Source organism: Neomonachus schauinslandi, chromosome 9 (assembly GCF_002201575.2).
Source record: "Neomonachus schauinslandi chromosome 9, ASM220157v2, whole genome shotgun sequence".
NCBI lineage: Eukaryota > Metazoa > Chordata > Mammalia > Carnivora > Phocidae > Neomonachus > Neomonachus schauinslandi.
Window position 1 is genome coordinate 30,305,663 of NC_058411.1, and position 25,557 is coordinate 30,331,219.

Genomic DNA, 25,557 nt, shown 5'->3' on the forward strand with positions numbered 1-25,557 from the left:
TCCGCTTTTTATTATGATCATTTTATCCACTCATTCAATCAACATGTTGAGGAGGCTTGGAAGTGAGGGTGGCATGAGTCAAAGCTTTAAGTACCTGTTTGTCATAGTTTTATTTTTCCTTTGGATCGTGGCAATTAACTGACACAGGTGGCCACTACAGGGGTGACATACCGAAGAATGTATACAGGAAACTGTGTTAAGTCCTTTTACACGAGAACGTGCATGGAATGGACTGTATTTGCCTGGCTCTATAGAAGGGTGAGATCTCTGGAGTCGCATTAGCGGATTGCCTGCGACGCCCCTCCTAATCTGAATAACAGAACTTATTTTTTCCCCCATGTTTGTAGCGGTTTTCTGAGATGTCAGGAGATTTTATGTTTAATTTCTCCTCGCCAGTATCAATTAATTGTGTCTCCAACCTTTACGATCCCCACCCCCAACGGTAAGGTAGGATGGTAACCGACTCGTCGCTCAGCTCGCAGTGCGTGGCGCGGACGGGACGAGAGAAGCCGGGAGAACTACGACTCCCAGCATGCCCTGCGCTCCCAGCGCTCCCGGCTTCCTCTTCCGGTCTGCGGGCTGCTGAACTGAAAGTGCTGTGCTCTGGGCGCTCCGCGGAGACTGGTTTACGTTCACCTGCGCGAGCCCCCACCGACCCGGGTGGCAAGCCAAAAGAGCAGTGAGACATGAACGGAAGAGTGGATTATTTGGTCACTGAGGAGGAAATCAATCTTACCAGAGGACCCTCGGGTATGTGCGGCACAGGTCGTCTCCGGGAGCAGGGTGCTTGAGGTTGTAATTGCAGAGCGGACACCTCTCCTGAGCGCGATTCCTTTGGCCTTGGAGCCGGCAGGCCCCGGCCTAGAGGTTACCTGCAACGCTCTGAGCACGTAGAAGACTATATTGGCATCCATCGTTAGCCCGACCCGGATCTGAGGACTCCACCTCATTTTTCATTCGGATCATCACATGTATTTATAGTCAGGAAGGTTTTCTTTCGCGTGCTGATAGGCCTAGAAAGTTCTGCCCCAAAGCCTGCTTTTTAACACCACACCCCTCTTTCCGTTGCCTACTTTATGCCTTTTCCTGTGAGAGACTGTTTTGTAAAACTGGGAGCGTAAACGGTGTTGAGTAAATGCATAGCCGTTTTCTTGGTGCTAGAAATCCCCCCCCTCCTTCTTTCCGTTTTTGGGAAATTAATTTAGAGTGTCAGCTGGAATGCTAAAACGGAAAGAAACCTTAGAGATTTGCTACAGCACCTTTCAAACCTGGTTGTGCCTCAAAATTACCCAGGGTTTCTCGGTTTTGCTTTAAAAAAAAATGTTAATTCCAAATAAAATCTTTTAAAAAAATGTTAATTCCTAGGTCCCATCTCTAGGAATTTGGATTCAATGCAGGTTTTGTTTGTTTAGGTTTTCTTTCTTTCTTTTTTTTTTGAAGCACGTCCTGTGATTCTGATACCGCTAAATCCTCAGCCTTCCCCTCGAACCCCCCCTGTTTCCACCAACCCTCTCCACTGGGCTCTTAATGCTACTTCCGTGCAGCCTGCCTTGGGTTTTGTTGCCTTCCCTTTACAGCTGTCTAGTGTATGGATTAAGAGTTTTAGCTTTGGGATTATGTAGATCCATCTGATATCTAACCTCTTACTAGAACTTTGACATTGGTTGTCTGACTGACTTTACTGATACAAGCTATGCCTTAGTTTCTCATCCATAAAATGTGCATGTTAATAGACTATACTTCATAGGGTTATGAGAATGAAATGAGTTAATCTGTGTAAAACGTTCAGAACATGGCCTGACACCTGGAAAGCACTGTTTGTTTGCTACTATTGTTATTGTTGATAGATGAATAGCTAGATTAGCACAGTAAATCCTGCTAAATACTGTTTTTCCAAGAGTCTTCAGTAACTCATCAAGTACTGTGAGCTTTAGTTCTGAAATGTTTCTGTAAATCTTCTGCTCCTTTCTGCTCACATCTCCACTACCTAGAACAGTCCATCATCTTTCCTCATGTGGAATTTTGCAATATCTTGACCACCACTTATAGACTATTCTTCATAAAATATAGCTTTCAGAATCATCCATACTTTGTCTTTTTTTCTTGTTACACAAGATTGGAAGTCAGCTTTACTTATGGACATGTAATTCATTCTAACCTGCATGATTTAGTGTCATGCTTCATAGGAGCTCCTAAACGTTTGTTGAATGCTCATTCAGTATGCCAGTTCTTTTAGATTCATTTTTCCTATTTTATGTAAATTTCTCATTCTCTCACTCTTAATATTTATTGACTTTTGAGGCTAATATGGAAAAGTATTGTTAACCCAAAAATCTGCTTTCCTGTACTTTTCATCCATAGGCACTCTAGGGCCAGTTAAAACAATGCTAGTTCCTTTTCTGATTGTCCTGCAAGTATTTAAAGTTGTTCTCCTGTGTTGTCTGTTTGCTCTATACCTAGGTATCCCTAATTATAATATTAGCTGCCTTGATGTGATTTGGGATTTAATTCTTGTCTCTTAAAAATTTCACGTACTTTGACATGGTTCTTTTGCTGTGGCATCCACAGTATTTCCAGGATCTCCTGACTACAGCAGAGCAGAACTCTGATACTATCTTGTGTGTTCAAGTCACTGAAAGTTAAAGTTCAGTGTAATATCACTTCACATTTTTTGGTGTTTGCATAGCAGGGTTGACTAATGGTCAGCTCACCATTTGCGAAAATTTCTGATCCTCTTGATCTTGCAGACCTAAAATTCCTGGTGTTGACGTTTTTCTGAATCATTAGAGTTAGAACAAACTTCATGGTACTAATTAAGAAGAATAATTATATCGAGCTAATATATTTCCCCCCAAAGTAGTTTAGTTTCTATAGTACATGTGTGTTTATTCACAATGAATATTTATTCATCAGGTGACTTCTTGAATTTTCCTGAGTATTTTCATGTCTTACTCATATAGGTTGATAAACTTAAGAGTTTGGGAGAATAGAGCCACAAATTTAGGATTGAACAGAGATAAAAACAGTCATTTGACGTTTGCTTGCTTCAGTTAACAAGAGAATATTTCATGTTTCTGTTTATCACCTCTCAAAACTAGTTACCTGGTATGTTGTACTTCTAAGAAGTCTCACATTCTGATTCAGCTTTTCTTCCCTGTGTCATCTTGAGGGAAGAAGTCATTTATCACCACCAGAAACTTCCAGTAACTTCGGTAGGCTCATAGAGATCTTTTGTTCTGTAGAAGAAATATGAAAAGCCTCTAGTTCTAAATATGCATTTCTGTTTGTAGGTAACATTGTCACTCTTTATGTACAACTTCCTATGCAGAGACCTGATAGGTTAATCAGCTAACAACAACAAAAAATGTGTATTCTTTTGCACTTTTGTACCTGTGTTCTGCCAAGGGCAAGAGTCTTGGGATATTTTCAGTGTTTGGGCCCATTTTGTAAGGTAAATGAACTTATTCTGTCTGATCATGCTTACTGCAAGGATGAAATCTTGGGGAAGTTATGACAAAGAAGTGACTATCTGGGGAAGCAGAAAAAAGCTTGGCATGTAGCATGGCATCTCTCCTATTCCTACCTCCTCAGCTGTTTAAGGTGACACTTAGGCTGGATGACTTTGGAGGTGTCTTCCACTTCCAAGAGATGATTATTTTTTTGGCCCATTCCACGTTATTTTATGATTCCTGCCATTTTGGACTAAGTGGGTGATCTGAAGAATTGTCAGAGGCAGTGGTCACAATTTTAAATGGCTCCAAAGGCTTGAAGAGTTCACCTTTTATCCTTTATGGAACACTGTTGATCTTTTTTCTTTCTGTGGGAGTTCAGTTTGATTACAGTCTCTAAGCTTCCCACATTGTCCTTTATCAAATTAAGAGTTCTTAATTTTGAAAAGACCCAGTTACTCTAAGAAGTATCACAAGAATCTAATCTAGCTCCTCCCACCTCCCCGCCCCACTGTAACAGGTAGAGATTGGCCATAAAGACAACCTTGTGACCCACTGGGTGTTGACATTAGGATTCCTTGTTCAGGACTGAGGCCTCAGTGAGTTTCAGCAGGTTGCTCCTGATATATTATCTTTAAAGAAGGAAGAGAATCTCTATTTTTCTACTTTTTTTGCAGAGGATACTGGGTTGGTATGATGTTTTAGTAATGAATAATTGGGGGGGGTATTATATTTCTGGCACTGTGCTAGTTACTTTATATATTAACTCATTTAATCTTCACAGCAACTGAGTGCTAAGTGATTCATCCACATTATTAGATGAGGAAATGATCTCTCAGAGAGGTTAGGGATTTGTCCAAGTTCTAAAGCCAGTAAGTTTAACCTAGATCTATTGATTCTACTATTCTATATATTACCTTCCAATATAGTAGCCATGTCTAAGGAGTTGACTGCCAACCTTTCTCCTGGCCTTTATTTGATTATATCATGCCTTAAGGATTTGACGCATCTTAAATGACTTGCGCAGTCCACAGTGGAAAGTTTTTATAGTTTGCTGTTGATAGAGTTGAGGGCATACCAAGGTAAGAACCTAAAAACAAGAAACCCCATTAAGTCCAAGCATTTAAGTCTCTACAGATTGGTCTTGTGCTTTGCATTTGACCTTGAGACTGTTGTTACATTTTCTGAACTGTTCATTCATGTACCAAATAGATCTGAGACTAAGATGCTATATGTCTTGCTTGCATGAAGTCTTACCCTCATGGAATTTACATTCCAATGGAGACATTACATTCACATGTGAAAAGTGAAATCTCAGTGCAAAGGATGGTTAAGGACTATGATGAGCATGTATGTTGTCAGAGGGCAAAGGAAGTGTGGCAGGGAGTGTGTTAATCTGACCTTGTGCTGGAAAAGTTCAAAGAATGGAGCCATTGATAAGGGCCAGACTCATCAATTACAAGGTAGAATTTATGTTGGTCTTATAGACAGACCAGTGCCAGGCACAGGGAAGGGTATGGCCTAAGCAGTAATAGAAAAGAGAAAATTAGTAAAGCATATTCTGAGGTCAGTGAGTATACCAGCCTGGATTGAAGGGAGGGTTCATTTAGGAGAGTGAAGGGAGATGAAGTTGCAGAGGTAGACTGGATTATGAAAAGTTCTTAATGCTAGTGTGGAAATTTAACCTTTCTCTAAGGTTCCATCTTGATTCCTTCCCCTTCCTATTCATTGATTAAGACTGAATTCAAGAGTCACCTCCTCCAGGAAGCCTTATATAGTCTAGCTGCCTCCTTGTTATGAATATCATACACCATTTATTGAATGCTTGTCATGTATTGCTAAACTAAGCACTTTGTTTCATGTACTCCCAACAAGGAACAGTTGAAATTATTATTATCCCATTTACAAATGAGAAAACCTTGACTCCTATGTCACGCAATTCTTTAAGAAGTAGAGTTAAGAATCAGGGTCAAGTCCATGTGACTTAAAAACCTAGGCTCTGAACCTTCATACAAAGTTTTTGTTCTCTTTAGGCTCCAACTGGACTCTATGCATATCCCTGTCTTAGTGTTTATTTCTACATTTGCTTCTTTACTTGTGTCTCCTCCCTCTACTTCAATTGAGCTCTTCTGATTCAAAGGTATATACTTCATCTTTTGTTTTCCTAATGCCTTGCTGGGTATGACACAAAGTGGTGGGTAAGTGTTCATGAAATGACTAGGAAAACTGATAAATGTCAGAAAAATAGAATGTTGTTAAGTAAAGAGAACCGGTAACATGTTCTCTTTCAGCTTTCAAAACATCAAACAGGGTTCTCCACTAACTTTAAGAATGAATTTGTACGTAATGCGTTCTAATGCATAAGAAACTTAAGATGCAAGAAACAAGGAGATGGAATAGCTAGAAAATCACATAGAGTGAGAAGTGTGTATTATACAAGTCTCTAAAGATTGCTTCAAGGATCATTTTTGTTAATATTTTTTCAAGACAATCCTTAAGAATAACTGTAAAGTAAAACATCTAGGAATTACTTTGGAGAAGTAGGCAAGCTGGTAGATGCTGAGCTATAGAAACATTTTTTTAAAGCCACATGACTAGGCAGAAAAGTCATCAATGACTGTATTTGAATAAGTGCAAAATTCTTGAGGAAAAAGATCTAAGATGATAGAATAGGAACAAACTGTTGGTTTCAGGAGAGTCAGAAATAAAGGGAAACTGTTCTTTTTTTTTTTAAGATTTTATTTATTTATTTGAGAGAAAGAGTGGGAGAGAGAGAGCACATGAGAGGGGGGAGGGTCAGAGGGAAAAGCAGACCCCCTGCTAAGCAAGGAGCCCGATATGGGACTCGATCCCGGGACTCCAGGATCATGACCTGAGCCGAAGGCAGTCGCTTAACCAACTGAGCCACCCAGGCACCCCTGGGAAACTGTTCTTAAAAACATTCATTTAGTGTTTACTATGTGCCTACACTATGATTAGGAATCATAGATACTAAAATAAAGAATAAAAGATCCCTAGTTTTAAGAATTTTGCAATTCAATAGAATAATTATTAATTATGGTAGGCGTATGGCAAGTACCTTCAAGAGGTAGAATAACCAAAATAGCTATGGACCTTCATAAGATATGTTCTGTTCCTTTTATAGAGTCAGACAAAAGACTCAAGACCGTATTAAATGTCTTTAGGAAATGTTTTGGAAACAAATTAGATAATATCCTCCCCTTGTACAAAACTATGGTGTATCCATGCCTACTACAATGTACAGATTACCATATTTTGGGCAAGAAGCAGTAGAGTAAGAGAAAGTTGAAAAGAGGGCAGTGGGGGAGGGTACAGACTGTAATGTGAGGTAAAAATGAAGAGATTGAAACATTTTGAAAGCAAGGGAGCAAATGGAGACATGATCTAGTTGAGACCTGGCATATACATTCACTGTTTGAACAAAGGCTTATCCTGAAATGAGAGATTAAAGATACCTACATAGGTATTTCAGAAGTAGTTTAGAGGAGCTGTCAATGAGAAGAAGAGGCTGTAAAGTAACCAGAATGTTTTTTTGGGTTTCACTGGGAGACAGGGTCAACCGAAATTGAAAGTGCCCTGAATTGTGAGCCGGGAGTACAGCCTTATAAAGGTAAAAACCACAAAGTCGCATAACTTATTTTGAAAAAATTATAATGGTGCTGGCAGAGTTTAAACTGATTATCTAGTGCAGGATTTGCTATTTAATTAACAGGTGTTACATTATCTCTCTCTTTTTTTTTTTTTTTAAAGATTTTATTTATTTATTTGAGACAGAGAGAATGAGAGACAGAGAGCATGAGAGGGAGGAGGGTCAGAGGGAGAAGCAGACTCCCTGCCGAGCAGGGAGCCCGATGCGGGACTCAATCCCGGGACTCCAGGATCATGACCTGAGCCGAAGGCAGTCACTTAACCAACTGAGCCACCTAGGCGCCCACATTATCTCTCTTTTGCCCAAAGTAAAAGGATGTGTCCAATTGGCAAAAATCAAAAGTTCATGGTGTTCTGAGAATTGAAACAGGAGAGTGCATAGGGCCTACTTCCTCAATGTCCTTTGCACTCTATTTTGAGTGACTCTTAGCAGTGCTTCCTTCATTTTGAATCTTCTTTTACAGAACAATAAAAAGAGGCCCAGGTATACATCCTGGCAGGTACTGCCTGAACCATCTTTGGGAGGCCATGTTCTTTGTTGCCCCTGTTAGATGGAGCACTGTGATAGAGAGGGACTGGCCATGGGCATAACACATTTTTGGATTGTGGCACCATCTTTTTGTTCCATCAGTGTTAAAGATTTTCCCTCTTTCTCTCTTTGTCAATGCGTATTTACTTGTTCATGTCTTTTGGAAGAGGTAACAAAAAGCAAGAGATGTATTTCATCTTTGCAGCAGAGGATTTCTGCAGAACATGATAGCATAATAATAGAATGAAAAGATGCCTCCTCGTTTCACCTCTTGAGTCACTCATTTGAATCATTCATTCATTCTTTCAATCCACATATATTTATTTTTTGCTAGATACTGTGGCTACGGAAGAGAATTGAATTTTAATGTAATTGCAGTGAGCAGCAGAGCATAGTGACTAAGAGCCAGAATGTTGAGTAACTTCGCTGTGAGACCTTGGGCAAGTTACCAAACTTCTAAATGCCTCATTTTCCTTGGATGAGAGTATTAATCAAACCTACTCATAGAGTTGTGAGACTTAAATGGATTTGTTTGTTTTACAAATACTTTTATATTGTAGACTCTGTACCAGGCACTGTTCTAAGTATTTTACCAAAAGATAACTCAATTTATTTAAAGTGCTTAAATGGTGCCTGCCATTACCACTGCTATGTGGAAAATAGACTTCAGCACGATAAGAGGTGAGTCATCCAGGAAAGGCAGGGTAACCTGTGTCATAGGAATTTTAAGGTCATTGACCTTTTCCTTCTATATTTTTCTTTTTCTTTTGTGTTCCCTTTTTGGGTTATGAAAAAGCTTGCTAGAGTCTCACAGAAACATTTTTAAACCTTGCTAGATTTCCTCAGAACTGGAAATGTTAGGAGTTCCTGGCCTGGGTGTTATTTCCAATGGCATTAACAGTCACTTCACACCAACTGAGGTCTGTATACTTATAAGGTGCTGTATGGGCACAGGAGATATAAAAATGAACAAAAGCCGATTACCTGTGCACGGATGTTTATGGCAGCTTATTCATAATTGAAACTAATTACTGCAGTCGGGTAAAGAGATAATTAAAGAAGTAATTACAGTGAAGTATGTTTCCAGGCAAAGGGAAGAGGACAAAGTCATGGAGATATGGAGCAGCTGTGTGTGTGAAAGGGTGAAAAACAGGGAAGTAGTAGTTACTAATTTTTTTTTAATTTAATTCCAGTATAGTTAAAATACAGTGTAATATTAGTTTCAGGTATACAGTATGGTGATTCAGCACTTCCGTACAGCACCCAGTGCTCATCAGGGCAAATGTACTCCTTAATTCCCCATCACATATTTCACCCATCCCCCCACCCACCTCCCCTCTGCTAACCATCAGTTTGTTCTCTAGAATTAAGAGTATGTTTCTTGGTTTGACTCTCTTTTTTTCTCCTATGATCATTTGTTTTGTTTCTTAAATTGCACATATGAGTGAAATCATATGGTATTTGACTTATTTCGCATAGCATAATACTGTCTAGCTATATCCATGTTGTTGCAAATGGCAAGATGTTATTCTTGTAGCTGAGTAGTAGTGCATTGTATGTATATACCACTTTATCCATTATCCTTTATCAGTCTGTGGATACTTGGGCTGTTTCCATAGTTTGGCTATTGTAAATAATGCTGCTCTAAACATAGGGATGCATATATCTCTTTGAATTAGTGTTTTTGTATTTTGGGGTAAATACCCAGTAGTGTGATTACTGGATCATAAGGTAGTTCTATTTTTAACTTTTTTTTTTTTTTTTAAGTAGGCTCCACGCCCAGTGTGATAACCCATCTCGGGGCTTCATCTCCTGACCCTGAGATCAAGACCTGAGCCAAGATCAAGAGTCGGATGCTCAACTAACTGAGCCACCCAGGCGCCCCTATTTTTAACTTTTTGAGGAACCTCCATACTGTTTTCCACAGTGACTGCTCCACTTTGCATTCCCACCAACAGGCAAATATTAATTTATTAAAATTAAGACTTTATTTATTTAGAGCACTGTTGGTTTCACAGCAGAATTCAGGAAGGTATAGAGATTTCCCATATGCCCCCCATTCCCACATATACATACCCATCAACAGTGACAGTTTTATTTCTTTCTAATCTTTGTCTTTTATTTCTTACTGTACTGACTAGGACCTCCAGTACAGTGCTAAATACTAGTGGAAAGAGTGGACATCCTTTCCTTGTACCTAGTTTTAGAGATGTTAGTTGTTTGTAGATGCTTTTAATCAGACTTAATGTTACCTTATATTGTTAGTTTGCTGAGAATTCTTATCATGAAAAGGTGTTGACTTTTGCCACCTGCTGTTTCTGCATATACTGAGATAATCATGATTTTTCCTTTACTAACTGCTAAATTTGTTCACTTGTTTGACTAGTGTTAAAACCACCTTATATTCCTTAGGTAAACCCCACATTCATCCTTTCTATATATTGCTGGATTCAATTAGTTAATGTTTTCTTGAGGATTTTTGAGTCTATGTACATGAGTAATATTTTTCTGTAGTTTTGTTCTAATATATATTTCATATTTTGGTATCAAGATTATCTTGTTTGCATAAAATGGGTTGAGAAACATTTTGTGAAATTACTGAATATATTGTGGATTTTTTTGCCTAAGGGAATGATTCTTTCCTCAAATGTTTGCTATAATACACCAGTATAATATTCTAGGCCTGAAGTTGTGGGAATATTTTTTTATTATGAATTCAATATCTTTAATACACTTGGAGATATTTTTTTTTTTAAAGATTTTATTTATTTATTTGAGACAGAGAGAATGAGAGAGAGAGAGAGCACATGAGAGGGGGGAGGGTCAGAGGCAGAAGCAGGCTCCCCGCCGAGCAGGGAGCCCGATGCGGGACTTGATCCAGGGACTCCAGGATCATGACCTGAGCCGCTTAACCAACTGAGCCACCCAGGCGCCCCACTTAGAGATATTTTTAATAGATATGGGGATATTCAGATATTCTGTTTCTTCTTGAGTCAATTTTGATAAGTTGTGGGGTTTTTTGGAAAGAATTCTCCCGTTTTATTGATAATACCATAATTATTCATAATATTCCCTTATCCTTTTAATATCTTTAGGATATATAGTGATAATCCATTTTGTATTCCTGAAATTGGTAATCTGTAAATTACATTTTCTGGATTAGTCTTGCTAGCAGTTCATCAACCTTATTAATCCTCTCAAAGAACCGTCTTTTGGCTTTGTTAAATTTTTCTCACTTTTATTATTTTCTTCTTTTACTTCCTTTAGGTTTAACTTAGTCTTCTTTTTCTAGCTTCTTTTTTTTTTTTTTTAAGTTTTTTTTTTTTTTTGACAGAGAGGGAGACACCGAGAGAAGGAAAAAAAGCAGGGGGAGTGGGAGAGGGAGAAGCCAACTCCTGCTGAGCAGGGAGCCTGATGCGGGACTTGATCCCAGGACCCTGGGATCATGACCTGAGCCGAAGGCAGACGCTTAATGACTGAGCCACCCAGGCGCCCCTTTTTCTAGCTTCTTAAGATAGAAATTGAAGTCATTGATTTTGTACCTATTTATTTCTTCTGTGAGCATGTAAAGCTGTAAATTTCCCTCTAAATGTTGCTTTGGCTACATCCCACAATTTTTAATATATTGTGATTTCATTTTCATTGTCATTCAACTACAGTGTTTTCTATTTTCCCTTATGGTTTTATCTTTTACTCATTGGTTATTTGTTTTCCAAACATTGAGGGAATTTTTTCAATATCTTTTTGTTATGGACTGAATGTTTGTGGCCCCTACCCCCCATTCATATGTTGAAGCCTTAACCCTCAGTGTGACAGTATTTGGAGATTTGGAGATTAGGCCTTTACAGAAGTAATTAAAGTTAAATGAAGTTAAGGGTGGGGCTCCAATCCTATAGAATTAGTGTCCTTGTAGAGACCCAGAGAACTCTTCTCTCTCTCTGCACATGCACAAGAAGCACATAGTGAGATGGTGGCTACCTACAAATCAAGAGGAGGCCTCAGCATGAAATTTTCTTAGCTGTACTTTGATTATGGACTTCCCAAGCCTCCAGAACAGAAATTTCAGCTGTGTGGTCTATGGTATTTTATTATGGCAGCCCAAGAAAACTAAAACAGTTATTTTTGCTGATTTCTAATTTATGTCTATCTTTTGAAATTGAGCAAGACAGACTTATGGAGCAGCCTATGGTCTATCTTTGTGAACATTACCTGTTTATTAGAAAGGAATGTTATTCCATAGTTGCTGAGTGTGTTGTTCTGTAAAGATAAATTCGGTTAAGTTGGTACTTAGTGTTGCTCAAGTGTTCTGTATTTTTACTGATTTTTCTGTCAACTTGTTCTGTCAGTTAACTGTGAGGGAAATGTTGAAATCTACAACTGTCATTTTTTATTTGGCTTTTTCTCATTTCAGTTTTTGCTCCATAAATATTTAAGTTCTGCTATTTGGTATGTTCATATTTAGTGTTTTAATGTCATCTTGGTGAATTGACTCCTTTTTCATTAGGAAGTGTCCTTTTTTGTCCTCTGTAATACTCCTTATTCTGAAGTCTACTTTTTATGATGTTAAAAGGGCCAGTCCAGCTGTTTAATATATCTATGTCCATCCCTTCCATTTTAACTTGTGTTTACCCATGTATTTATGATCTCTGGTGCTTTTATTCCTTTATATAGATCCAGTTTCTGTTCAATGTTATTTTTCTTTTGCCTGTGAAGGATTTCCTTTAACATTTATCATAGTTTAGATCTGCTTGTGACAAATTCTCACAACTTTTGATTTTCTGAAAAAATATTTATTTTGCCGTTCTTTTTTTTTTTTTTAAGTTTTATTTATTCATGAGAGTCAGAGAGAGAGAGAGAGGCAGAGGCAGAGGGAGAAGCAGGCTCCCTGCCTAGCAGGGAGCCCGATGCGGGACTCGATCCCAGGACCCTGGGATGATGACCTGAGCTGAAGGCAGACGCTTAACCATCTGAGCCACCCAGGCGCCCCTTACCGTTCTTTTTGAATGCTATATTCACTGGATATAAAATTCTAAGTTGACTTTTGTTTTTCTTTTAGCATTTTAAAGATGATGTTTCGTTGACTTAAGGCATGTATAGTTTCTAAGGAAAAGACTATTGTCATTCTCATCTTTGTGCCTTAGTACATATGTGTCCTTTTTTCCTGTGACTACTTTTAAGATTCTCTTTATATCTGTTTTTGAGGAATGTGGTTATGATATACTTTGCTGTTTTTTTCTTTTCTGTTTATTCTGATTGGAGTTTGTTGAGCTTAGATCTGTTTGTGTAAATTTTTCATAAATTTGAGCCAATTTTTTTTTTTAATTTTTAAAAATTTATTTGAGAGAGCAGAGCAAGAGATAACATGAGTGGGGGGAGGGGCAGGGGAAGAGGGAGAAGCAGGCTCCCCGCTGAGCAGGGAGCCCGATGTGAGGCTCAATTCCAGGACCCTGGGATCATGACCTGAGCTGAAGGCAGACACTTAACTGACTGAGGCATCCAGGCACCCCAAGCCAGTTGTTTCTTCAAGTATTTTTTGTTTCCCTTTTTCCTCTTCTTCTGGAACTCCAGTTATATATTGCTATTATCCTATATGTTACTGTGGTTTCCCTTCTAAGTCTTCGGGTTCATTGATCTTTTCTCTTATGGTATCAAATCTGCTGTTAATGACATCTGGTATATTTTTTCCTTTCAGACATTGTAATTTTCAAATCTGTAAGTTTCATTTTTTAAAAAATCTTCCATTTTCATACGTACATCAATGGAACAGAATAGAGAGTCCAGAAATAAACCCATGCATGTATGGTCAATTAATTAATGACAAAGAGGCTAAGAATATACAGTAGGGAAAGGATAGTCTCTCCAAAAATGATGTTGGGAAAACTAGACAGAATGCAAAAGACATCTAAACATGAACAAAATGAAACTGAACCACTGTCTTATACCATATATAAAAATCAACTCAAAATGGATTAAAGGCTTGAAAAAAATCTTCCATTTTGGGGCGCCTGGGTGGCTCAGTTGGTTAAGCAACTGCCTTCAGCTCAGGTCATGATCCTGGAGTCCCGGGATCGAGTCCCACATCGGGCTGCCTGCTCAGCGGGGAGTCTGCTTCTCCCTCTGACCCTCCCCCTCTCATGCTCTCTGTCTCCCATTCTCTCGCTCAGATAAATAAATAAAATCTTTAAAAAAAAAAAAATCTTCCATTTTGTCATTATGTTTGACTTCATTTCCACATAGTTAAAATAGCCTTTTACATCCTTGTCTGCCCATTTCATCCTTTATTATTTCTGGCTCTGTTTCTAATGACTGATTTTCCTCTTGATTATGGGTCATGTTTTCTTGTTTCTTAGCATGTTAATTTTTAGTTAGATTCTGGATTTTGTGAATATTACATTGTTGCATGTCTGCATTTTGTTTTATTACATTAACATTGTTAATGTTACAATGTTGAACTTTGTTTTAGCAGGCAGTTAAGTAATTTGTAGATCGGTTTGACCTCCTGAAGGCCTGTTTGTAACCTTTTCTAGGTTCTAAAGTAACATTTCCTTCAGGTATAGTTCAGCTCTACAAATGAGGTGTGCTCTAAGTGAGTGTCCACAGAATTTTCAAGTGAATTGTTGAGGATTTCCAATCTGGCTGGTCAGAACTTGAAAGTCTTCTTGCATTTTGTGAACTCTGATAATTATTCAGCATGCAACTTCCTAGTTTTTGTTTTTCCAGCTTTGTGGAGTTTGACTCAACATATGCATGGGCCAGTACTTGGTTAAGACTCGTGCAGATACTTGGATCTCTTTTTTTCTGCCTATGTTCTTCCTTTCCAGAACTTTGCCCTGCAACTTCCAGCAACCTCACCCTCTCCAAAGTCTAATCTCCATTTCATCAACTCAGTGAAGCTACTAGGTTCTGCTTGGGTCCTGCTCCTTGTGGTTGTGATCAGAAATTGCCTCCACATGGAATGGTAGGGTGATCATCAAGCTACACTGTTTCAATTCAGCAACATGTTAAAAGGAATATATGCCATGACAAAATGGGATTTATTCCATGAATGCAAAGATGATTCAACAAAAGAAAATCATTCGAAGTAATATGACATATTAATAGAATGAGGGGGAAAACCAACATGATCATCTCAGCAGATACAGAAAAAGCATTTAAGGATATTCAACATCTTTCCATGTTAAAAACAAAGTAGGAATAGGAGGAAATTTCCTCAACATGATAAAGGCCATGCACAAAGAATCCACAGCTAACATCATACTTACGTAAGCATGAAAGCTAAGATCAGGAACAAGATAAGGATGTCTGCTTTCACCACTTCTGTTCAACATGGTATTAAAAGTTCTAACCAGGGCGCCTGGGTGGCACAGTTGGTTAAGTGTCTGCCTTCAGTTCAGGTCATGATCCCAGGGTCCTCGGGTTGAGTCCTGCATTGGGCTCCCTGCTCTGTGGGGAGTCTGCTTCTCCCTCTGCCTCTGCTCCTCCCCCCCCACTCATGTGCTCGCTCTCCCTCTCTCTCAAATAAATAAATAAAATCTTTAAAAAAATGAATAAAAGTTCTAACCAGAAAGATTAGGCAAGAAAGAGAAAGAAAAGGTATACAAATGAAGAGGAAGAAGTAAAATTGTCTCTATTTACAGATGGATGACATGCTCTTACATGTAGTAAACTCTAAAGGTTCTACAAACAAACAAAACCTGTTAGAATTTATAACAAATTCAGCGAAGTTGCAGGATACAATCTCAACACACAAGATCAGTTTAGTTTCTATACATTAACAATGAACAATCTGGAAAGGAAATTAAGTAATTCCATTTATAGTAGCATCAAAAACAATAAAATACTTGTAAATAAGTTTAAGGAGGCAATAACTTGTACATTGAAAACTACAAAATTTGACTGAAAGAAATTAAAGACATGAATAAGTGGAAGTATATTCCACATTCATGGATTGAAAGACTTAATATTGTTAAGATGACAGACAATACTATCCAAAGCATTCTGCAGACTCAGTGCAGTCTTCGTCAAAATCTAATCAGCCTTTTTGCAGAAATAGAAAACCACATTCTGCAATTCATATGAAATGTCAAGGGACCCCCCCCCCAATAGCCAGTGCAATCTTGAAAAGAAAGAACAAAACTGGGGGACTCACAACTTCCTGATTTCAAAGCTTGCTACAAAGCTACAGTGTTCCAAATAGTGCGGTAGGACAGGTGTGTAAGGACATAAGGACAGATGTATAGAGCAATGGAATAGAATAGGTGGCCCAGAAATAAACCCTCTCCTATATTGTCAAATGATTTTTGAAAGGGTGCCAAGACCATTCGTTGCATTGAAGGACAGTTTCCAAAAATGATGTTAGGAACAGTCTCCAAATGCAAAACACTGAAGTTGGATTCTTGCCCTACATCACATAGAAAAGTTAACTAAAAATGCATCAAATACCTAAATGTAAGAGATAACACTATGTTATGTCCATTGATTGATGTAAGAGATAACACTATGATATGTCCATTGATTGATGAGTGGATAAAGAAGAGGTGGTATATGTATACAATGGAATATTATTCGGCCATAAAAAAGAATGAAATCTTGCCATTTGCAATGACATGGATGGAGCTAGAGAGTATTATGCTAAGTGAAATAAGAAAGACAAATTTTGATTTCACTCATATGTCGAATTTAAGAAATAAACGAGCCAAGGAAAAAAGGAAAACCAAGAAACAGGCTCTTAACCATAGAGATAAACTGGTGGTTACCAGAGGGGAGGTGGGGGGCGGATGGATTAAATAGGTGGTGGGGATTAAGGAATGTACTTGTTACAAGCACTGGGTTTTGTATGGAAGTGTTGAATAACTATGTTGCACACCTGAAACTAATATTACACTCTATGTTAACTAACTGGAATTTAAATAAAAACTTAATAAACAGGATATCTGCCCCGGCCCCCCCCAAAAAAGATCTAACACTATAAAACTCTTAGAAGAAAAGATAGGGGAAATATTTACAGTTTTGGGCTTGGTGATTTTTTGGATATAACATCAAAAGCACAGGCAACAAAAGAAAAAAATAAATTGGGTTTTACCAAAATTAAAATTTTGTGCATCAAAAGAAACTAAAGAGAGTTAAAGATAACACACAGAATGAGAGAAGATACTCACAAGTCATATATCTGTTAATGGATTAATACCCAGAATATATAAAGAACTCTTAACACTCAACAACAGGACCAATTCAAAAGAAGCAAAGGACTTGAAGGACATTTCTCCAGAGAAGATCTGCAAGTGGCCAATAAACTCAAGAAAAGATATTCAACATCACTGGCCTTAGGAAAGTGCAAATCAAAACCACGATGACATATCACATCCACTTCATATCCACTAGAATAGCTATTCTCCAAAATACAAGTGAAAATAAATAGTATTGGCGAGGATATGGGGAAATTGGAATCCTGGGCGTTGCTTGTTGGAATGTAAAATGATGCAGCTGTTGTGGGAAACAGTTGAGCACTTCCTCAAATTGTCACAAAAATTGCCATGTGATCCAGCAATTCAGTTCCTAGATAATTGCCCAAAAGAATTGAAAGCAGGGACTCAAACAGATACTTGTACACCAGTGTTCTTAGCATTATTCACAGTAGCCAAAATGTGGCAACAGCCAAATGTCCATTGACAGATGACTGGATGCACAATATGTAGTATGTAGATAAAATGGAATATTATTCAGCTTGTAAAAGGAATGAAATTCTGATACATGTTACAACGTGGATGAACCTGGATAATACTATGCTAAGTGAAAAAAAAGCAAGTCACAAAAGAACAAACATTGTATGATTCCACTTATATGAGGTATATAGAATAGGCAAACTAGACATATAAAGTACAATAGAGGTTATGGGGGTGAAGAAGAGGGAGGAGTTACTGTTTAATGGGTACAGAATTTATGTTTGGGATGATGGAAGAGGTGTAGATCTGGATAGTGGTGATGGTTGTACGACATTGTGCATGTCCTTGATGCCACTGAATTATACATTTAAAAATGGCTAAAAAGTTAAATTTTATGTTACATATATTTTACCACTAAACAAACAGCAAGTTTGATTGACATCTAGGGAGAATTTGTGAGATTATCTTGGGATAGAAAAAACCTGCAGGTTGATAGGGGGGGAAATAGGGTGTTTGTCAGTCTGGTGTTCATATTCAACAAGTGGCTACCATCGTTGGTGTTAATGGACTGTTTTGTTTCGTTTTAATTATGTCCAGAATTATTATTTCCAGAATAATATATAATATGGTTAAACATTGGTTTTTTCTTTTACTTTATAACTTTTAGATTTTATAGAGAAGAATCTAAAATAAGTGAAGGGTTTTTCCTTCTCTTACCTGAAAGTAAACAATAGGGACTCTGACTAAGGTGACAGAACTCTAGAATGACCAGTTCTTCCTCTGTAACATATTATTTTTGGAAACTGTTCTACAACCATTATTCCAACACAGACAGGTTGACTCCCAAGATAGGCAGCCTTGCTTAGCAGACTTTGTTTCCCTAAAGCAGTTGTTTCTATTTCCTACAAAGATACAGTATGGCAAAATGGTTTAAAACTCACACTTCGGAATCAAATATCCTGACTTCCTGTCTTGGCTTTGTGAAGAGCTGTGTGGCCTTTTGTAAAATTATTTAATCTCTTCATGCCTCATCTTGAAATTCATCTGTAAAATGTGAGTAATAATCACTTCACGTGTTTGTTGAGATTAAATGAGATAACGTATGTAAAGTGCATAGCATAGTACCTGGTACATATTAAATGCTCAATAAATATTAACTGTTGCTTCTGCTATTACTGCTCTTCTGCATAAATAAGCTCAAGGTCCAGACCTGGAGATGGGTGGGGGGTATCCACAAGAAGGCATTTCTTGTTTAACTTTACAAAACTCTTATACAAAGACATACTTCCTTTCTCTCCCAGTCCTGTGGTGGCGTCATTCTTATGCTGTCTTTATACCTTTTTGCATTTAGACTTCTCTTCCAAATTACAGACCAAGCACCCATTTTAATCTTACCACATTAAAAAAAATTTATTGGCACATTATAACCAGAGTTCAGTACGCAATACTTCTTCATTCCCTCACTTTTTAAAAAGTCTATTGAGTCCCAGTCTTTTTCTTTTTACCTCTCCCTTCATCCCCTTCTGGATTATAGATGCTGAGAGCTGAATTATATCCTTTAGCTATGTCACACATTGTCATCATCAGTACATGCAAGGTCCCTCCCTGGTTTTATTTTTACCCTTCATCCCTAAAGTTCATCCTGTATCTTTCCCCCAGAGGCACCCATTCTAATGTGTCTTTGCATGTCTTTAAATATACATGCACTTTTGTAAGTAGGTAATACTGTTTTGTGTGCTGGGTTTCTAATTTATAAGAAGGTATTTTGCTATTAATGTCAACATTACATTTTAAAGCTCTGTTAACTTATATATGATTATTCAGATCTTCTAACTCTTAACCAAATTCTAGTTATCTATTCCCTAAAGGATAGACACCTAAATTACCATCAGTTCCACCCTACCACAAAGCATGCTGCAATTAACATTCTTACATCACCCTTTTTTTTTTTCTTACATTACCCTTTATAGGTAGGATGGTCACATTGGTCCACGATGAGATTTTAAATTGAAGAGGACTATTTTAATTATACTGGGACAGCAGGTATATATCAAGACTCCCATGGGGCGCCTGGATGGCTCAGATGGTTAAGCGTCTGCCTTCGGCTCAGGTTGTGATCCCGGGGTCCTGGGATTGAGCCCCGTATCGGGCTCCTGGCTCAGCGGGGAGCCTGCTTCTCCCTCTGCCTCTCCCCCTGCTCATTCTCTCTCTCCCTGTATCTCTGTGTCTCAAATGAATAAATATTAAAATAATAAAAAAAAAACTCCCAGACAAACCAGGATATGTGATCTACCCTATTTATGGAAGATTTTTCTGGGACACAGTTGATAATCAGCAGATATATACTGGGATAGCCCTTCTCCTTCTGCATATTTCCAGCTGACATCTGTTGCAATTGATTGGTGCATGTGGTGGACTGACTTGCATATTTTAAATACCACTCTGGCTAGAAACTCTTCATGACCGGGCTGTCTGGGTCACGAGTTATAGACATACTTAATTTCAATAAGTTTGAGTTCCAAACCAGTCTTGTCCTATTAATAGATGGATGGACTTTTTATCTGTCTTATATTTCACATTGGTACTGTGTCAAACCATCCGATTTGGGGTAGTAGTAGGCACCACTGTTGACAACTACACTTGTAGTAATTACTTTGTAGGTCATAAGGAATTTTTCAGATTTTATGTTATTGGACCCTACCAATTACCTTCTGAGGTAGAGAGGGCAGGATTTGTAATCCTTATGTTACAGAAAAGGAAACTAAGGATCAGTGAGGTACACTGACTTATTTTAGTCCACATATCTGGTAAGTTAACGGAGTTGAATTTGTGACCAGGTCTTCTGACCTTAATTTGTTTCTGCAAAATCTAAAAGGGACAGGGAAAAGGATAAATTTCTGTTTGTGGTTAAAGCAGGGACTGTCCCGTTTAGCTTTATGTCTTCCTCAGAACATAACACAGTACCTGGCACATAGTAAATGATCAGATTTGAATTGGTAGTACAACTGCTCAGTGCTTTGGTGACTCCCATTTATTTCAGCAATGCTTCACGTTATAGGTAAGTTCTGTTCTATAAATGTTCCGGCTGAACAGAGACTTCATGGCAGTCTCAGAGTTTTCATGTTAAGTGGTGTAGTTCATTTACAACTAATGTAGCAATCACTTATAAACATGCCTATATGATGTGGTTTCTGGGTGAGAGTAAGCACTTGTATGTTTATAGAAAATTTCAGTAAGATTTCCTCCACTCTCCTTTTTTAGGCACTGTTCTGTAGCTTTCAGTAACCAGTAGCAAAGTCCCTCTTCTTTCTAACTACTGTATTGCATTTAGCTACTTAACACATGCTCCCTGTACCCCAAGTCCCCAGACTCATCTGTAACATTTGGTGAAGATGTTAGATCGGAAGGATTTTCTCCAAGTAGTTTGTGCTAGTATTGTGAGAGGCTGATTGTCCTCAGCCACCCAGGTCAAACCTATCACAGTTTTGAAGTAATTTCAAAGCCTTTATTAATCAGGCTTCACCTACCTTTCTGTCTTATCTCATCACTACTTACCAACCCCTTTCCACCCACTATGATACAAATTAAGAGTGTTCTAAGAGAAACCATTTAGTAACTTAAATTTTCATACCCTTCTCTTCAAGGAAGTTGAAATAGTCATCTTTCAGAAAGAGCTGTTGCTATCCTGTATCTTAAACCCTTTTCATTCTCTAGCTGACATAGTCTGTCCACAAGGTATGCTATCTAAATGATGTTGCCTGGTGCTTCTCTCCCTTTGGCCATGTATTTCCTTAAATCATAGATTGATTTGCTAGTACTTACGTTAATACTGCGAACTTCACACATAAGCTTTCATCCCACTAATGGGGAGAATTTTTTAGGAAGCCCACATATGTCTCCTTAAGTATCTGTTTTCTACCGAAACCAATAGTAAGCTGGTGATTATGCCTATTCCTTTTAATCGTGCCACCGGATTTTTGTTTTTTAATTGTTTTCAAAGTATTTCTTTTCTCTTGGCACTATGGCTATGAATTCTACAGTATCCGACAGAAAGAAAACCCCAGGGAGGTGTTTTGTTTTTTTTTTTTTTCCTTTTTAATGCATAGATAAAATCGCTTTATAACAATGGTTTTTGTATAGTGAAATTCTTTCCACAACTTAGTGGTTTGTCCACGGAAATGACACTTTACTAGTCTTCTTTCTTTTTAATATTTTATTTTATTTTATTATGGTTAGAACACTTAAATGAGACCTACTCTTAATAGATATTCAAGTGTACTGTAACATTATTGTTATCTGTAGGCACCAAGTTGTACATCAGATCTCCAGAACTTACTCATCTTCATAACTGAAATTTTATACCCATTTAAATTAGTCACTTAGAGAAGCAAAGAATAGAAGGGTGGTCGCCAGGGGTTTGGGCGAGGGGGAGAATGGAGAGTTGTTAATCCATGGGTAGTCAGTTTCCTACAGTGAATAAAATTTGGCAAACTACCCAAATTCACGGTTGTTTGCACTAGAGCTAGAAAAGGAAACAATGAATTTGGTGATTTAGTCCTATTATTGAAGCTTCAGTTACCTTTCTGGTTCCCAGGATTCCTGCCAATGCCTACACTCAAAATAGAAAAATAAATGAAGCTCCTAAGACCATTTCTTCCAAAACACCTCCATACACAAACTGTCCTGAACATTGGGAGAAGGGAAGTATGAAGGGGAAGCTTTGGTTAGGAATCTCTTCTCCACTGAATTAAAGATAGTTAATTTGCTAATTAGTTAAAAGCATGGCTTCTCATGAACACAACTCACCCTGTTACATTAATAGCAGGAAAGTCAAGAATTGGGTCCTTTAAATGCCACCAGCAGAATCAAAATTGAATGTGAACAGAAGCACATCTTATAAGAATCACCATTATTCTTTCACTGAGTTCAGTAGAGATCTTTTTATATTCAACAAGCTATGTTGATGACTGCGTTTATGTTTTTAGTCTTGCCTGGTCTAAGTGCCCAACTCTGGATACTCTTGACCTCTGTTGATGACACTCTTCACTGGCTTTGCCCGAGTCTATTGACCAGTTACATCACAGTTGACTCGTCAGCCTCCCCTCCCCACTAGAACTTTCCTCTTTCTCTCTTCTTCTCCTCTAATCCCTTTCTTCTTCACCACTATCTCCTTTACGACTCCTCCATGATTTTCTCAGGGCTGGGCTTCAACATCGTCGGTGGCACAGATCAGCAGTATGTCTCCAACGACAGTGGCATCTACGTCAGCCGCATCAAAGAGGATGGGGCTGCGGCCCTGGATGGGCGGCTCCAGGAGGGTGATAAGATCCTCTCGGTGAGAACTGGCTTCGGCCTCCTTCGCTGTTCCTTGCTCCCTAGACCCCAGTTCTTACCCTTGGCCCCTTCCTTGGGAAGATTTCTCCCTGCCTTTTTGGGTCTGGAAATACCTGGATTGTAGAATTTGGTGGGAGGGACCTTGATTAGTCACCTTTTCCAACCTGAACATAGAGCAAAGAGGATAATTCCTCACTTGATAAATAAGGCATATTCAGGCCAGAATGTGAAGCTACTTAGCCAAGTTCAAAAGACAGGGAACAGGGAGGGATGAGGGTCTGATGTGGGGGAAAGGGACTTAAAACCCACAATTGTTTTCCTTCAATTATACTTTATCACCTCCCTTTTGTTAATTGAAAGACTAATGTGTGTCTTCCTTTACACCAAAGAGACACAAAAGGAAGGTAGGAATTAAGTGTCCTTTTTAGACTCAGAGCCCTTCTCACTCATCATGAAGATGAAAAATTGGTATGCATCCTCATTTGGCTATCTGTCCACTGGGCTCCCGTTTCACTCTGCTGTTTGTTATAAGACACTATATGGTGAGCTTTAATTTGATTCTTTTCTAGAAGTTCCTCAAGGGCAGGGACTAGATCTTTTTTTAACCTTTTGTATCCTTGCACAATGTTCATTATATATTTAACAAATGAACAAGTTGAGAAATTCAGGCAAGCCCAGAAAGGTTGGCTGATCCAGAATATAAAAATAGTATCATGGCTGGTAATATCCTATTTTTGTCCTTCTCACCAACTATTTTGCCTCTTTTCAGACCATTAAGCTTCTCTTAGATCCTGTTTTTTAATTTGAGAGATACAGGTATCTTTTATCTCAAACAATACTGAGAAGTTTACACGTAGATTATTTCTTATAGCTCCCTGGAGAAAGACATCCTCAAAACATGAAATCAACTTGAGTGGTACATTAAGGAAAATTTAAGAGTGGGTTGTTAAAAGTATAGCATGTAGGTAGAAACTATGCAGTTTAAAGTGATGTATACCACATTCTCTTCAGAACACTGGGACCTGAGTTACATTTTGGAAAGTACAGAGGTTAAGAGGACAGCCATATTATTCAAAAAGGTTTGGTAAAAGGTAGACTGTTGAAAAATAAGAATGGTTAGAAGTTTTTGAGCACTGTATGCTGAGTAGTATGCTGAGAACTTTACATTTATTTAATATTGTGATAAGCCTATGAGGTGAGTACATTTATTATGATTGTTTTGCAGCTAAGGAAGTTGAGTCTTGGTGAGGTCAAGCAGCTTGCCCAAGGTCACACAACTAGTAGGTGGCAGAGGACTAAAACTGGTCTGTCTGAATTTGGAGCCTCTACTCTTAATTAGTATGATGTACTGCCTCCTAAGAGGTAAATGAGGAGCTAGGACTAGGTATCCTAAACAGAGAGTTTCATGGTGAATTAATAGATTTTATGTATGGCTTTATATAAAAACTGAAATCAGTCTTTCTATAAAGGATAGAATTAGGGGGAAAAGGTCATATAGCTTAGGATGAGAGAATTATTAGACATAAGCTAAGATGAGCAGCCTTTCTTAGTGGACCATTGCCTCATAGAGAAAAGAAATTATTGGAAGGCCACTCAAGTTTTTTTTTAAAGGGTATGGTAAGAGATAGGTGTCCATGCAGAGAAAAGTAAATGTCAAAAAAAACCCAGCTCACTTCACTTTAAAATTTATAGCAAGGAGGATTTTACTTTTCAAAGTAAAAGAAATATGAGATTTATTACATGAGAAATATTACAAAGATCTATACAAGATATTAAATATTACAAATATATAAGACATAAAGAATGATTCAAGTTTATGTTTTGGCCAATTAAGACATGGGAAAGAAGAGAGGGAGGAAATGCCTGGCGAAGAAAAGTCAAAAATATAAGACAGATATGGAGAGAAATAAAGAAGACTGAGAAAGAGAAAATGGAGCATATATACAAGAGGAGAAGGCCAGCATATTCTCTTCATTCTTTCTAGGGCTATCTTATTTGACTCCAGTTTCCCTTCCAAGAGTTTGCTCCAAAATTCTTGTTTCTAGACCCCGTTCCTAAGAAATACTGCCTCTGTTGCCTCTCTCACCATCTTCTCCGCTCTCTCCTTAAGTGAACTTGTTGGGCATTAACCGTTAAATGGTTATGTCTCCTTTGTAGCTCACTCTCTCCCTCTGATGTTCTTAAGTGCTCTATTACTGGCTTTGGAGTCTGTAAAATGGTGATGCTGAACTATTTATTAGCCTATATTCTCATTGATTCTTTATGGGTTTTTCTACTCTCTTCACATAGGTTATTTTTCCATGTTGTAAAATATGCCCCAACTCTTTCTTTTTAACTTTTGGTAATCAGATTAAGAATATGTCACTTCCTTAGCACATCCAATCTGGATAATTAATACAAGTCTCATTAAGTGATCTAGATTTCCTCTGAGTTATTATTGACTATTAATTTAATCTTTCCATTTCTCTCAAAATAATGCCCATGTTTGGTCTTAATTTCAGGTAAAATGAAATAATTGCATGACTTAAGCAATTTCCTCTTACCAAAAGTTAAGGGTGATCTCTGTGATCTCTGTTTAATGTTTAAACTTAAAAGAATGGGCGGGGGAGGGAGGAAGAAAAATTTTTTTAACTAATGTAAATTATTTTTAAGGCCCTATTGCATCTGACAACCATGAAACAAAAACAGATATTACCAATAGAATGAACCTGAAGTTGAGATGAGGGCTGGCGATGGAGATTCCTCACCCAGAGTTTTATTTTGTGTGTGTGATGGTGAGGACGATTTAATACTTGTATAGGTTACCAGGGAACCTGGAGAAATTTTATTTTTGTGGAAAAAAAGTGTAAACTGTCTAGGTTTGTCATTTCCCTTGTGTGTCTGCCTAAATGAAGGCAGCTGGATAGGCAAGAGT

General features: G+C 38.0%; 1 protein-coding gene across 1 annotated transcript in view; it reads left to right on the plus strand.

Moving 5' to 3' along the window:
• The first annotated feature begins 585 nt into the window (after positions 1–585).
• Positions 586–25,557, plus strand: part of LOC110571617 (synaptojanin 2 binding protein) — a 38,029-nt gene continuing 13,057 nt past the window's right edge. The window contains exons 1-2 of the mRNA XM_021679751.2: positions 586–750; positions 22,508–22,644. Of these exons, the coding sequence (XP_021535426.1) occupies positions 687–750; positions 22,508–22,644 (201 nt within the window). The 5' untranslated portion in view covers positions 586–686. The remainder of the gene's footprint in view (positions 751–22,507; positions 22,645–25,557) is intronic.